The 13,031-nt window shown below is 35.5% G+C and overlaps 1 protein-coding gene across 1 annotated transcript in view; it reads right to left on the bottom strand.

Annotated features, from left to right (window-relative positions):
- Nucleotides 1-13,031, bottom strand: part of LOC114053986 (gamma-1-syntrophin-like) — a 489,285-nt gene that overhangs the window by 436,441 nt on the left and 39,813 nt on the right. The window contains exons 5-6 of the mRNA XM_027877092.1: nucleotides 11,257-11,300; nucleotides 11,106-11,147 (exon numbers count right to left, since the gene is read on the bottom strand). Of these exons, the coding sequence (XP_027732893.1) occupies nucleotides 11,106-11,147; nucleotides 11,257-11,300 (86 nt within the window). The remainder of the gene's footprint in view (nucleotides 1-11,105; nucleotides 11,148-11,256; nucleotides 11,301-13,031) is intronic.

Below are 13,031 nucleotides of genomic sequence, written 5' to 3'. Positions count from 1 at the left end.
TAAATAATTTCATGCATGATTTCTTTCAGTGGTAGTACATGCAAAGGAAAACAAATGTTCTGTAATGATTAGTCCTCTTTAAGAACGTATTTCTCAATTAGATTTTGAAAACCTATTTCCAAAATACTGAAAACAATGTAATATTTACAAATTAAGCAAAATGTGATTTGTAAGTCAATGATATTTCAACAACTTTTAAAAATCTAAATGATTTCCTTGCCAAATCTATACCTCTAGTCTGTTCCCCTGTGACTCATAAAATCCCCAATGTTTTTCCAACACATACCATTTATGCTGTATTATTATTGTAGTGGTTTTTCCTTCCAATTTAAAACTCAGAGAAAGTATTTTGGACTTTATGCACAGGTTTTATATTGAATATAAATTATACACAATTAAAATGTCACTGTTTAGCATTTACCCACAGTTTGCTAAAAAGGGAAATATTTTGTTTTCATGGTTAGAATGTTATTATATCTTCTCAAATAACTCTGCTGCTTTTTCTGCTTTGTTCTTGCAAAGACTTATAGAGCTCGGTGATAGCCATTTACTTTAGTACTCATTGGAAGATCATGACTTCAGAATTAGAGTAATAATTATTGGTATTTTCTGTAGACCCACTGGGAAATCCCAATGCCTTTAGATCCACACTACTTAGGAAGCACTGCTAGAGTCTTTAGAAGACAAAACTAAGGAATATCCATTACAAGAATTATTGAATTAATACCTGGCACCAAAATTAAATTTAAACATTCTCACAGATTGCTATCTTTGCTTTTATATCACCTAAATGTCCCAATACCTTTCCTTCTCTACATGTTCACAGAGAGCCATCCCACATAACAAAGAATCTTTTTAAAGAGAAAAAAGACATAAAAAGGAAGAAAATCATCCCAAATGATCAAACAATCAAATTGAAAAAAAATTACAAACTCATGGACCTCCTCCCTCTGCAAATTAGTGTTCAGTCTTCTCAGCTTTTCTTTGGGACTATGCTTGTTCTTTGTAATTCTGCAATAATGACTTTCAGTTGTTTTGTGATTGTTTTTCTTTCCATATATATTTCTGTAGTCATTGTGTATATTGTTTTCTTGACTTTGTTTACTTCATTTTGCATTACTTCAGGTAAGTCTTTCATTGGATCTCTGTATTCATCATTTCTTACAGCATAACAATATTGCATTATATTCATCTACCACAATTTACTTTACCATGTCCTTATTAATTGTCACCTATTTTCTTCTAATTCTTTGCTACAATAAAAAGTACTGCTATAAATATTTTGGTACATATGGGGACTTTCTTCTTATCAATGACTTCTTTGAATCATATCCCTGGCAGTAGAATTTCTGGGTTAAAGGAAATGGATATTTTAATAATTTTATTCATATAATTTGAAATTTGTATCCAAAATGGTGGCACTGATTCATATCACCACTAACAATATTCTAGTATGGAAATCTTCACATAATGATGACAATATTGACTTTTGTCACTTTTTGACAATTAGGTGTATATAAATTATAAACTCCAGATTGTTTGGATTTGAAATTCTCTTATTAGTGATTCGGTGCTTTCTTTTAAAAGATTATTAAAAGTTTGTGATTATCCTTTAGAGAATGATTTATTATTATCATCTGGCCATTTGTCTATTAGGGGATGAGTTTTAGTTACAAAGATATAGATGTTAGATTATATATAGATATCTACCTCTAAGTATAGATATTGATAAATATAATATACATATAAATAGATAATAATACAGATGATAAAAGTATAAATGATATAGATCTATGATCTACATTAGTTGGTTAGTTGGTGATGAAAATAGCAAAGGAAGACACTCTCTTTCTCTCTCTCTCTCTGGCACAGTTCACATTCTAATGGGATAGATTGTATCAGTTTCTGGTGTTGAATCATTTGACAATGTCAAAAGTCTTTGATGACAAGGGCCTTCTTTTCTTTTGATGACAAGGGCCTTCAACTGATGTGGCTATATCATCTGCAGAAGCTATTGCTATGCTGCACATCTATGTGAATCGCTTTCCAGGATGATGGCTTTGGACACAGTAGTGGAAGCAATGCTATTCCAAAGTCTCTTGGGTTCTGGGTCGTGGCCTGTCTCCCTCAGGGTATGAGGTGTGAAGATGGTAGTCAAGGCTGTAGTGGCATTGGTTTTACTTGCTTGGCATAAGGTGCATCTTATGCTTTCCTCAGGATGTCTTTATGCTTCAGCTACACTGGTTTACCTGTCTTGTGTGTGACATATGGTTGGCAGTAGGTGAGAATGGTTGGCCCCCTTTCCATTGGTGTTGCTTCCTTGGATAATGGCTGTGGGGGCCGGAAAGTAGGTAGGAATAAGGGGATGTTGTCACTATAGGGTCTTATGATCATTTCCCTCTTGTTGGCAGTTATTATCAGTTGTTGCTGGTGGTTATATGGAAGTTAGGTCTGTTTTACACAATGGTTTTCCTCCTCAATGATGGCCACAGGGGCAAGGCTGGAAGCAGGGGTTAGTGGTCTGGGAGACACTGCTATCCTCAAGTATTGAACAGTGTGGCTGAGTTCCATTGTTTTTATCCTCCCTCATCTACTCTGTTATTTTTTATCTTTCTCTCTTAATTAATCAGTACCAAATGGTACTGCTGTTATAGATTTTACATGGTCATAATGAATGATTTCTTGGATGAATTGCTATAGTCTGTTTAACAGAATTTTACTAAACATTTTTAATTGATTGTCTTTAACGACCTTGATTCTCTTTTTTGGCTATATACTTCCTATATCTGGTTTAGGTTTTAGATCTAGATTTGCCTCTTAAAAGGCGTGCAGTATATTTTTCCCCTCAAATTTAAAGGATAATTTGTATAGTACTGGTATTGATTGTTCTTTAAAAGTCTGATAGGATTCTTCTGTTAATACATTAGTAACATGAGTTGTTTTTCTACATCTGTGGTAGCTACTTTATGTAGCTATCGCAGAGATTGGATTATATTTCTATTTAATCTTAGAGTATTTTATAGTTCTGAATGTCTTTATCTATTTTGCCATCTGTTCAAATCTATCATCTATGTATTTATCTATCTAACTAGGTTCTAATAATACTTTTTTATTTCTTCTAGTTTTATTGTGAATTCATCTTATACATTTGCTACTTTGATTTGACTTTCTATCCTGTTTAAAAAAAAGTTGGCTAAAGGTTTATCCTTTTTTGTCTTTTCAAAAAATAAAATTTTAGTTTTGTTTATCATTTCTAGTCTTCATTGCATTTTTGTGTTCTAATTTATCTTTCTCCTCTAATTTTCAGTATCTCCCTTTTGGTGCTGATTTGGGGCTTATTTGTTAGATTTCAAAGTTTTACGTATATATTAAGTTTGTTCATCCTTTTCTTTCCATTTTGTTAAGGAATGGTTTGGAGGATTTATTTTTTCCTTCAGGAACTGCTGTTCCTGAAGCTGTTTCCCAGAAATTTTGATAAGTTGTTTCATCATTGTCATTTTGAATATAACCCCTCTCCCAAGACCCATTGCTATGGAATTTTCTCCTTAGTCATGTTGGATACTCTGTTCTGGTGGGGGCTGGGGAAGACTTGATGAGAGCAGGAGAGTTCCAGCCTTTTTCACTCTTCTTCAGGGCTCTTCAAGTTTCAAGTTACATCAGGCGCTTCCAGCTTCCAGCTTCAAGAAGGAAGGTAGAAGACTAGAAGGGAAGGGTCAACCCCACCTCAGGTCGCTGAAAGAAAAGACTCTGGGGTTCATGAGAGGAGTTGTGAGTCTCCATCATGTCTTTATTTCTAGCTTTCTAGATTAGGTACTTTGGGAAACTTCCCCTTGGGTGAAATCTAGAAGTCTTTGTCCTGGCTAAACTAAGTTATCTCATTCCTAAGGGACAGCTTGATTACTCTGTATTGTGTGGTGTGTTTTCTCCTATATACCTTCTCAGATTTCCATTTTGCTACTATTTCTTCACTATTTTTTATGTGTGCTCATTGTGGAGCTACTATTTGGTGGAAAGGGTAAGTCAGATATAAAGCTTGGAGTCCTCCTTCCCCCAATAATGAAATAATGAAAATTGATTAGAAGTTAAATTAAACCCAATCAAATCAGACAGATATAATTCTAGCCCAGTACCCCCTCTCTCTGAGCAGAATAGTGTCCTCTGACCCTAAATTTCTGCTCCTCCTACTGGAAATAATGAGTCTCCCTTGGAGAAGGGCAGAGGAAAAGAGGCTAGAGATAATTATGTTGTTTCCTTCAAGCCACATATGGACAACTGTTGCAGGGGATGTGGGGGGCACAGGCCCTCACCCTAAGTGGGCCTTGCTACACATGTCGTCTCCTTATGTTTACATTTAAAATTTTTATTAAATTTTATTGTTATATTTTGTTTTTCATATCAACAGAATTTCTCCCAGAACTCTTTTCCCCTTCCCAGAGAGCCATTCCACATGGTAAATATTTTATTTTTAACGAAAAAGGAGAGGGGGAAAAAATCAGGAAAACTCATCAATACACTGAAAAAGTCTAAAAATACATTCCACATGTATGAAGCTCCCTAGTCTATAAAGGAGTGAACAGTTGTTTTCTTTGTTTTTTTTTTTGGGGGGGGTTGTCTTTTAACATCTCTTCTTTGGGGCTATTGTAGAAACAAAATCCTAGCCTTTCCCCTATGAAAGTGAGGTTAGTTTTTTGTTTGTTTATTTTTTCCTTAAAAGGCATTGAGCCATTCCTCAGGAGTTTGATGGCTCAGGGTACTAAAGGCTCAAATTGTTGATGTCACTTCACTACATTACAAATCAGCCAGAGGGAGCTAGAGCGTGTCACGGATGCTTTTGGTTGGTGAATGTAATGGAAGCTTCGCTCGGGGGAAACTGTACAAGCATTTCTCATCACGTACCCTCAGTGAATATTCTTCAGCAGTGGCTAAGCAAATTTTTTTAATTAACTCTTGAATGACCCGCAAGGGTCTCATTTTGTTACAGTACTGTACCTGAATTATGAGGGAGGGGCCTGGTCTAAGTCAAACCCAGACTAGATGTTGCAATTTTGCAACATTCTCATTTGATTGTTTTGTGGTTGTTCTTTCCTTTTGCACTATTGTAGCCACTGTGTATATTGTTTTCATAGCTCTCCTTGATTTATTCTGCTTCAGATCATATAAATATTTCCATTCTTCTCTGTATTATTCACATTCTTTTATTTTTTAGAGATCTTTATTTATGTTGTGAAATTTTGCTTTTGCTTTTCTTATACCATGATTGTAACTCCCACTTTTTTGGATTCACCTAACACATAGTAAATTTCATTTCAATCCTTTATTTTTATTCTTTGCTTGTCTTTGTTTTGCTTAGCTATGTTTCTTATAAGCAACAGATTACAAGATTTTGTTATCTTATCCAATCTGTAACTTTTGTTTTTTGGATTTTTAATCCATTTCCATTTAAAAAGATGTGTGTTAGGTAAACGTTTAACAACTGGTTTTCTGGGGGAGAATGTGCCCAGGACAGAGTTTTAAGTTTAATTTCCATCATTAACTTTTTCTCCATCACTTTCTTATGTCTGGACAATCAACAAAAAAGAATCAAGTCCTGATTTATAGCATTTTCTGATTTTCCAGCAATAAATGCTTGCACTGGAAATTAACAATCAGTTTTTTCAAGTCAGTTCAAGCCAGCCTTAGCATACATGAATATATGCGTATGTGTGTTTCCATGAATATGCATCCCTAGCATGTCTGGCAATGCTGCGAAAAATAGCAAATTATTGTTTAAAAAAATAGAATAGTTTTGTGTAAAACTATTTCTTAAACTAGATATCTTTTTGGATCATTGACTTTGAATAAGAAATGCAATGTCCAAGAAGCCTTTTCTAAAATATCTCTATATGGTGAACAGTGTGCCTTTTCTTATTTCTGTCCATGGTGGCCTAGTCTTAAAAGTTCGATAAACATCATAGCCCCACTGAGGGAAATTATCTATTTGTTTATGTAATAATCAGGGAAGACTTAATGAAAATGCAGGTAGGTCAGTATTGGAAAGTCATAGATCACAAATACGTAAGTATAGTAGCACCTGCATTGCTGAGCTGTTATACTTAGTGGAGGTTAAAAAAAAAAAGAGTATGCTTCAGAGGATCACATATCATTTGTAACATACTCCCAGATTCCGTTTCTCTGAAACAGAATGAGCCCAGCAAGTCTTATTATTAGTGTATTCTAATCTTTTATACTTAACTAATCTGTTTCATCACAATTTTTCTAACCATGCTATCTACATCTGAAGAACAAATTGCAAACACTATTCCATCTAACAGCATGTGGTTTTAAAACAGATCTGACTTTTCCCCCCTCCTGAATAATGAGTATAAAGCCTCTTTGTACTTACAGCACAGAATAAAGTTTTTCTTTTTAAAAAACTTATGTGGTTCTATTAAAATTTTACACATAAACAGAAACAGGAATTAAGTTTGGTTGGCCATGTGAAATTCTTTTCTTTTGCTTCTATGTGCAAAAGGAAGAGTTATCTATATTATTCCTAAGAACTGATAAAGAGTAGATAGAACACTTACTTTGGAATCAGGAAGACCTATTTGGCTTCAAGGGCAGCTACCTGGCAAGTGCAGGGCCTGGAGTCAGGAAGATTCATCTTCCTGAGTTCAAATCTGGCCTCAAACACTTACTAGCTATTGACCCTGGGCAAGTCACTTAATTCTGTTTGCCTCAGTTCCTCATCTGTAAAATGAGTTGGGGAAGGAAATGACAAACCACTCCAGTATCTTTGCCAAGAAAATCCCAAATGGGTTTGCAAACTGTCAGACATAACTGGCTGTGTAATCCCAACAAGTGACTTCACCTCTCACTAGTCCCAGGTAACTCTGTCAGACCATTAATTAAATAGTGCATGCCAATCTGCATTAATAGAGGGAGTTGCTTACCAAGAGCATCATATATTGATAAAATGAGAGTCTGGTAAGAAAAAATTATAATTGAATTTCTTTTATTTTATTATCATCATTAAATTTAATTTAATGGTCTTAATTAGAATGTAGTAGTAAGGTTAAATCACCTTTATAGAACATGTGGCAAATATTAAGGTTTGATTTTTTTTTTTCTAATATCTGTTTGTTCTTCCCCAGGAGATAAAGTAGTTTTCTTAAAAGGTGATATTCTTATACAAATAGATTAGTAGAACTCTTCCCCAAACATATTCTAAGATCTACTTGGAGGTAATGCACCCTGTAACAAATTGGGTCTGTTTTTGTTGAATTCCCAGGGAGTCTACCCTTTGAAGGTAATGACTTCCTACCAGCATTTCATATAACCAGAAATTCCTGATTCTGCCACTGGGCTATAGTCAGCATAAATGACCACTCTGACAGTTTTTGTTTCTCCAATTCTTCTCCAATTCTTCCATTCAATGTCTAGACCTTAGGTTGGGAGCTAGAAGGAATCTCTAAGGCTATTTAGCCCAGCCTTCTCATTTTGTTGTTGTTCAGTCATTCAGTAGTATCTGACTCTTTGTGACCCTGTGGACTGTACCGTCCATGGGGTTTTCTTGGCAAAGATACTAGAATGATTTGCCATTTCCTTCTCCAGTGGATTAAGGCAAACCGAAGTTAAGTGATTTGTCCAGGGTCACACAACTGATAAGTAAGTGACTGAGGCTTCATTTGAACTTACGTCTTCTTGACTCCAGGCCTTGTGCTCAGGCACATTGAGGTATCTAGCTGTCTCCTCTTCTCCTTTTTTTTTTTTTTTGTACTTGTGGTTGTTCAGTCATATTTCAGTTATATTTAAATTTTTGTGAACTCATTTGGAGTCTTCTTGGTAGAGATACTGGAGTAGTTTCCCATTTTCTTCTTCAGTTCATTTTACAGATGAGGAAACTGACTTGCCCAGGGTCACATAGCTAGTAAGTGTCTGAGAGCAGGTTTGAACTCAGGAAGATGAGTTTTCCTGACTACAGGCCCATCACTCTATCCAGTTCCTTTGCCACCTAGCTGTTCATTTTACAGAAAAGGAAATTTAGATCCAGAGAGGTTAAATTAAGTGCATACATTCACACAAGTAAAAAGACAACAAAGGCATTTTCAAACACAGACCCTCTGGCTCCAGTCAATGCTTTTTCTACCGTAATACTATCTGCTTCTTCTAACAAAAGCAGCACTTTTAACTCAATTTACATGATAGTATTCCCTAATCATTCCATTAGCTTTGTGAGCTAGGCTAAACCACAGCATGAACCTCCTGCCCTCCCTATACACACCAAAAGAACCAACAGGAAGCTTTAACCTCTTATGCCTGAAGGTATGCCTTACCCCACTTCTGCCTAAATCTGTAACTAGCAGAGATTTCTGACAGTCTTAGATAACATAAATAATCTCACTCAGGTTCCAAAGAGATCTAATGAGGGAGGAGAACTATTAGAGTGTTTTATAGATTCCTGAAAAAAATAGTGATGTTCCCTCCAGGAAGTTATCACAGCATCATGAATTCCGAACAGGGAGGGGCATCAGAGGTAAACCCATCTAATGTCCTCATTTTACAAATGAGGAAACTCTGAGCAGGGAAATTATGTGACTTTAGAAGGTCACAAAGATAATATGTATCAGAAGCAGGATCTGAACTCAGGTCTCCAAATTCAGTGCTATAGAGGATATAACTATCTCTACTTCTTCCATGTTTTGGAGGACATCAGTTTTTGTGCTCACCATATTTTAACTTGTAGATGTGATAAGGACTCCTCTGAAACTAGAGAAAAAGGAGACAGTGTCAAAAAGGTGTGGCATGTTCAGAGGCTGAGAAGAAAAAGAAGAGCTTACATAGGTAGAAAGAAGAGGAAAATGCCATAGAACGCTTTTTTTTCTGCTTTCCAACTATCTTTAACTAAGTAGGGAGAAAGGATCTAAGCCTTATATACTTTTATGCCTTCCATGAATATGACATCATTTGGGATTGATGTTGTAAAAAGGGATAGGTCTGAGCTGTTTATGCTAATGAAGTCAGAGGACCTGGGTTCAAATTCTAGGTGACACACTTACTTTATCTGTGACCATAAATATGGTATACAACTCTCTCAATTTCAGTGTCATCATATGTTCAATAAGGGGGTTAAACTAGATAACTTTCAAGATGCATTCCAGTTCTAAGGCTATGATTCCAAGGTCCCATGAAGTCTGAAGTTCCTTCCAGACATAAATCAGGTAGTTTTATAAGACCTATAGTAGGTCTGATACTAAATTACTAGAGATGTAGTCAGAGGCATATTGTTAAATGTTTAACAACCAAGTCTCTTCCAAACTGAAAAACACCCTTATGTATAAACTGTATTGTTAATATTTCTTTTTCCTCCACCACCATCTTAGGTCTAGTAACAAGCAACAAAATAAATGAAGCCTTTATTTGTAGCATTTGAGGATTTCCAAGGTGTAAATGCTTACGCTGAAAATTTATCAATCAGGAGGCAAACTCCAGCATATCCCTACATAGACTCAGGGGATAACCATATCTCCTGACAAAGAACTCAAGGCATTTTTTTTTCCTTAGGAAGAGAAAACAAAACAAAACAAAACACCACTACCCAAAGACAGAGCAAATTTTGCACCACCAAAGTGTTTGTGAGGGAGGGGAACTGGTTAAGGAGAATTCCATGATTGAGCCTTTTGGGTAAAAGAGAACTTCAGAAGGAATCACAATGCTACTGTTAGCAGAGTACAGGAAGGTAACATAATGAAATAGGGAGCTTGTCTCAAAAAACAAAGAGTACCAGGCCTATTTCCTGATTTTTATGTGAACCAAGATCAAAGAAGAAAATCCCTAAATTCTACCAGGGCCCTTCTTTTCACTCAAATCTCTGAGAGAAGGGTTACAGACATGTATTTTATATAGAACATCAATTTGTTAATAGGTAATAACATATAATGTATGTTAACATATATAATACATAATATTATATGTAATTGCATATAAGCTCCTTTTTTTTACATTCTTATATTGATTACCACGGGAATACAAAGATGTGAGAATTAATTCTTGCAGCTGAGCAGTTTTACCCACAATTCCTAAATGCTTGTGATGTTGAATTTCGCAGGTGGAAAAATCTAGGATGGTATGACCTGAGATCATTTGTCCAGGTGCTGACCCTGGCCATTATATAGCTCCCACCTTGGACAACCTAAGCTGTGACTACATCTTCTATACCATTCCAGCCATGCTTCTGCCTCTCTCACCTACATGACCAGACAAGATGGATAGATCCTAATGATCCTGTCTCTGTGTCCTCATCTAATACCAAATTAAACTTATTAGAAACTCTGGGGGCAGAAATGTTTGGCTTCCAGAGTTGCTTACTGCATTTCACTTTCCCCTAGTAATGACTATGAGAATGTCATGATTATGAGGTGTGGTGGTGCATTCATATAAACATATAGAGAGAGCGTGAGATAGAGAAGACTTATATTTAAAATATTTGTCTATTTGTCTCATTTTGTTTATAAAGTTTCAACAGCAAGAACTGTGTCCACCCTATGATACAAACAAACAAAACAAAACCCCCAAAACCTCAAATGTTAGTGACATCATCAGTAGCTTTTTGATCACTGCATAAATATCAGCTGGTAAAGAATAGCTCTCATTCAGCAAGAGGTAAATAATGGTTGATGAACATAAGAAAAATGAAACAAATGTTCACAATAAACAACTCCAAGATTTAATTTTAAAAACTAGCCATAGGGGCAGTTGGATGGCCCAGTAGATAGAGCACAGGCCCTGACGTCAGGAAGACCTGAGTTCAAATCTGGCCTCAGACCAAACACTTGACACTTACTAGTTGTGTGACCCAAGGCAAGTCACAACCCCAATTGCCTAAAAAACAAAAAAACAAAACAAAAAAAAAAAAACAACTAGCCATATACTTCATTTGAGAGTACACCAATTTAGATCAGGGCAGAAAAAAAAATTATGAAAAACATCCTTGCAGAATGTAGGTTTGGCCAAGACATTAGACAAATGCCACATCTCTTCTGAACATAAAGAAATTGCTTCAGTAATGCATCAAACACCTTTTTACACAAATGTTCCTTCATTAAGAAAAATAAAAGCAAGCTTACCACTTCTTCATGTCTGCATTTTCTCACATTAATTCCATTAATCTGCAATGGAAAAAAAAAATTGTCTTGCTTCACACCTTGTAAAGTGAGTTTGTATTTTTCTTTTAAGGGTAAACTGTGCCAAAAATATATACCTACTATGTTTACATACCTGAAGAATGGCATCCCCTATAAAGAGTAGTCCAGAAAGTTCCGCTACAAAATAGAGAAAAACAAATTATTCCTGCATTTTTGCCTGGGTGAATTAAAGTTTTGACAATAGGATCATACATCCAGTGCTAGAAAACAAAACAAATCAAAATTCAGAATCCATATGATCCAATCCTCTTATTTTATAAATGAAGAAACCGAGGGACAGAGATGTGGTGGGACTTGCAAAAGGTCACACAGATAGTAAGTGGCAAAGCCAGGGTTCAAGCCTAAGTTCTATGACTTCAAATCCACTATTCTTTTCACAGCAACACCATGAATGCCAAATATAATGGAGCCAAAATAATCCTCATTAAATGGAACTAAAGTTTTCTAACTAAAATATACATTTAGAAAATGTTTTCCCAAATATGAAATACGCATATAGACATTTTATGTGTATTTATGTATCTCCTACTTCAGCTCAACAGAGCATTACAACACCCTCCACAAAGTCATTAAAATAGAAAATGATATTTTGACAATTCCCTTTGGATGGAAAAATCAAGTTCTCTGCCTCCTTTGTAATTCTTAAGAGGTCTTATCTATGTAGATTTCTGACACTCATATTTCTAATACATTGACTAGAGAATTAGCTTCAATATTTCTTTTTAGACATCATTTAATTTCACTGATTTTCAATTTAAGGCAGCAAAATAGTTTTCAAAGTATGTCTAAATATATAATACCTAAACTTTGTTTTGAAAAATAAGCATTAATTAGGATTAAGGGTTAAGAAGGCTTATCTAAACTTTATATATTCAAAATCAGCCCCCAAAATGGATTGGGCTTATTCATGTAGTACATTGTTCTCCATCACTGAAATTCTCCAAATGAAGCCAGGATGACCATATTTTTGAAGACATTCACATCCAGGTATTAGTCAGATTAGATGACCTCTGTGGTACCTTTTAACACTGAGATTCTGCAAATAACATTCATGTTTATTTTTTGAATGACACAAGATATGTGAAAGTTCTTGGAAATCATAAAGTGCTCCATTAATGTAACTGAATTACGTGAGAGTTTTATGTAGTGGGAAAAGCCTTGAACTTGCGCTCAAAAGACATGGCCTTGAGTCTTGCCTCTGCCGTTTTGTAGCTATGTACTTATTTATTAACTAGGGAAAAATCACTTGCCCAATAAGGATCTCAGGTTCCTCATCTATGATATAGTGTCTTTGGACAAATTAACTTCAAAAGTCCCTTCTAGACCTAACATTAAATGAGCTCTAAAGAGGCACTTTTCATTGGCTTTTTGTGAAATAATTTGCTTGCCATCAAACTTTTGTGTTGTGTCCTTATATCTCACCTCTTTTTCTCCAAATTAGTTCATTTCTTTTTTTTTTTTTTTGGTCTAGGCAATGGGGTTAAGTGACTTGCCCAGAGTCACACAGCCAGTAAGTGTTATGTGTCTGAGACCAGATTTAAACTCAGGTCCTCCTGACTCCAGGGATGGTGCTCTATCCACTGCGCTACCTAGCTGCCCCCAAATAAGTTTATTTAAAAGTGTTGAAAAAAATGAGATTTGAAAATTAAGAAGAAAAAAAAAGAAAAGAAAAAGAAAACAGGGGCAGCTAGGTGGTGTAGTGGATGAAGCACTGGCCCTGGAGTCAGGGGTACCTGAGTTCAAATCTGGCCTCAGACACCTACTAGCTATGTAACCCTGGGCAAGTCACTTAACCCCATTTGGGAAGGAAGGAAGAAAAAGAAAGAAAGAAAGAAAGAAAGAAAGAAA

Source organism: Vombatus ursinus, unplaced genomic scaffold (genome assembly GCF_900497805.2).
Source record: "Vombatus ursinus unplaced genomic scaffold, bare-nosed wombat genome assembly UNPS02014812.1, whole genome shotgun sequence".
In the NCBI taxonomy this organism is placed as follows: domain Eukaryota; kingdom Metazoa; phylum Chordata; class Mammalia; order Diprotodontia; family Vombatidae; genus Vombatus; species Vombatus ursinus.
The sequence above is the reverse complement of the archived record's forward strand: the minus strand, read 5'-3'. Positions and strand labels throughout refer to the sequence as shown.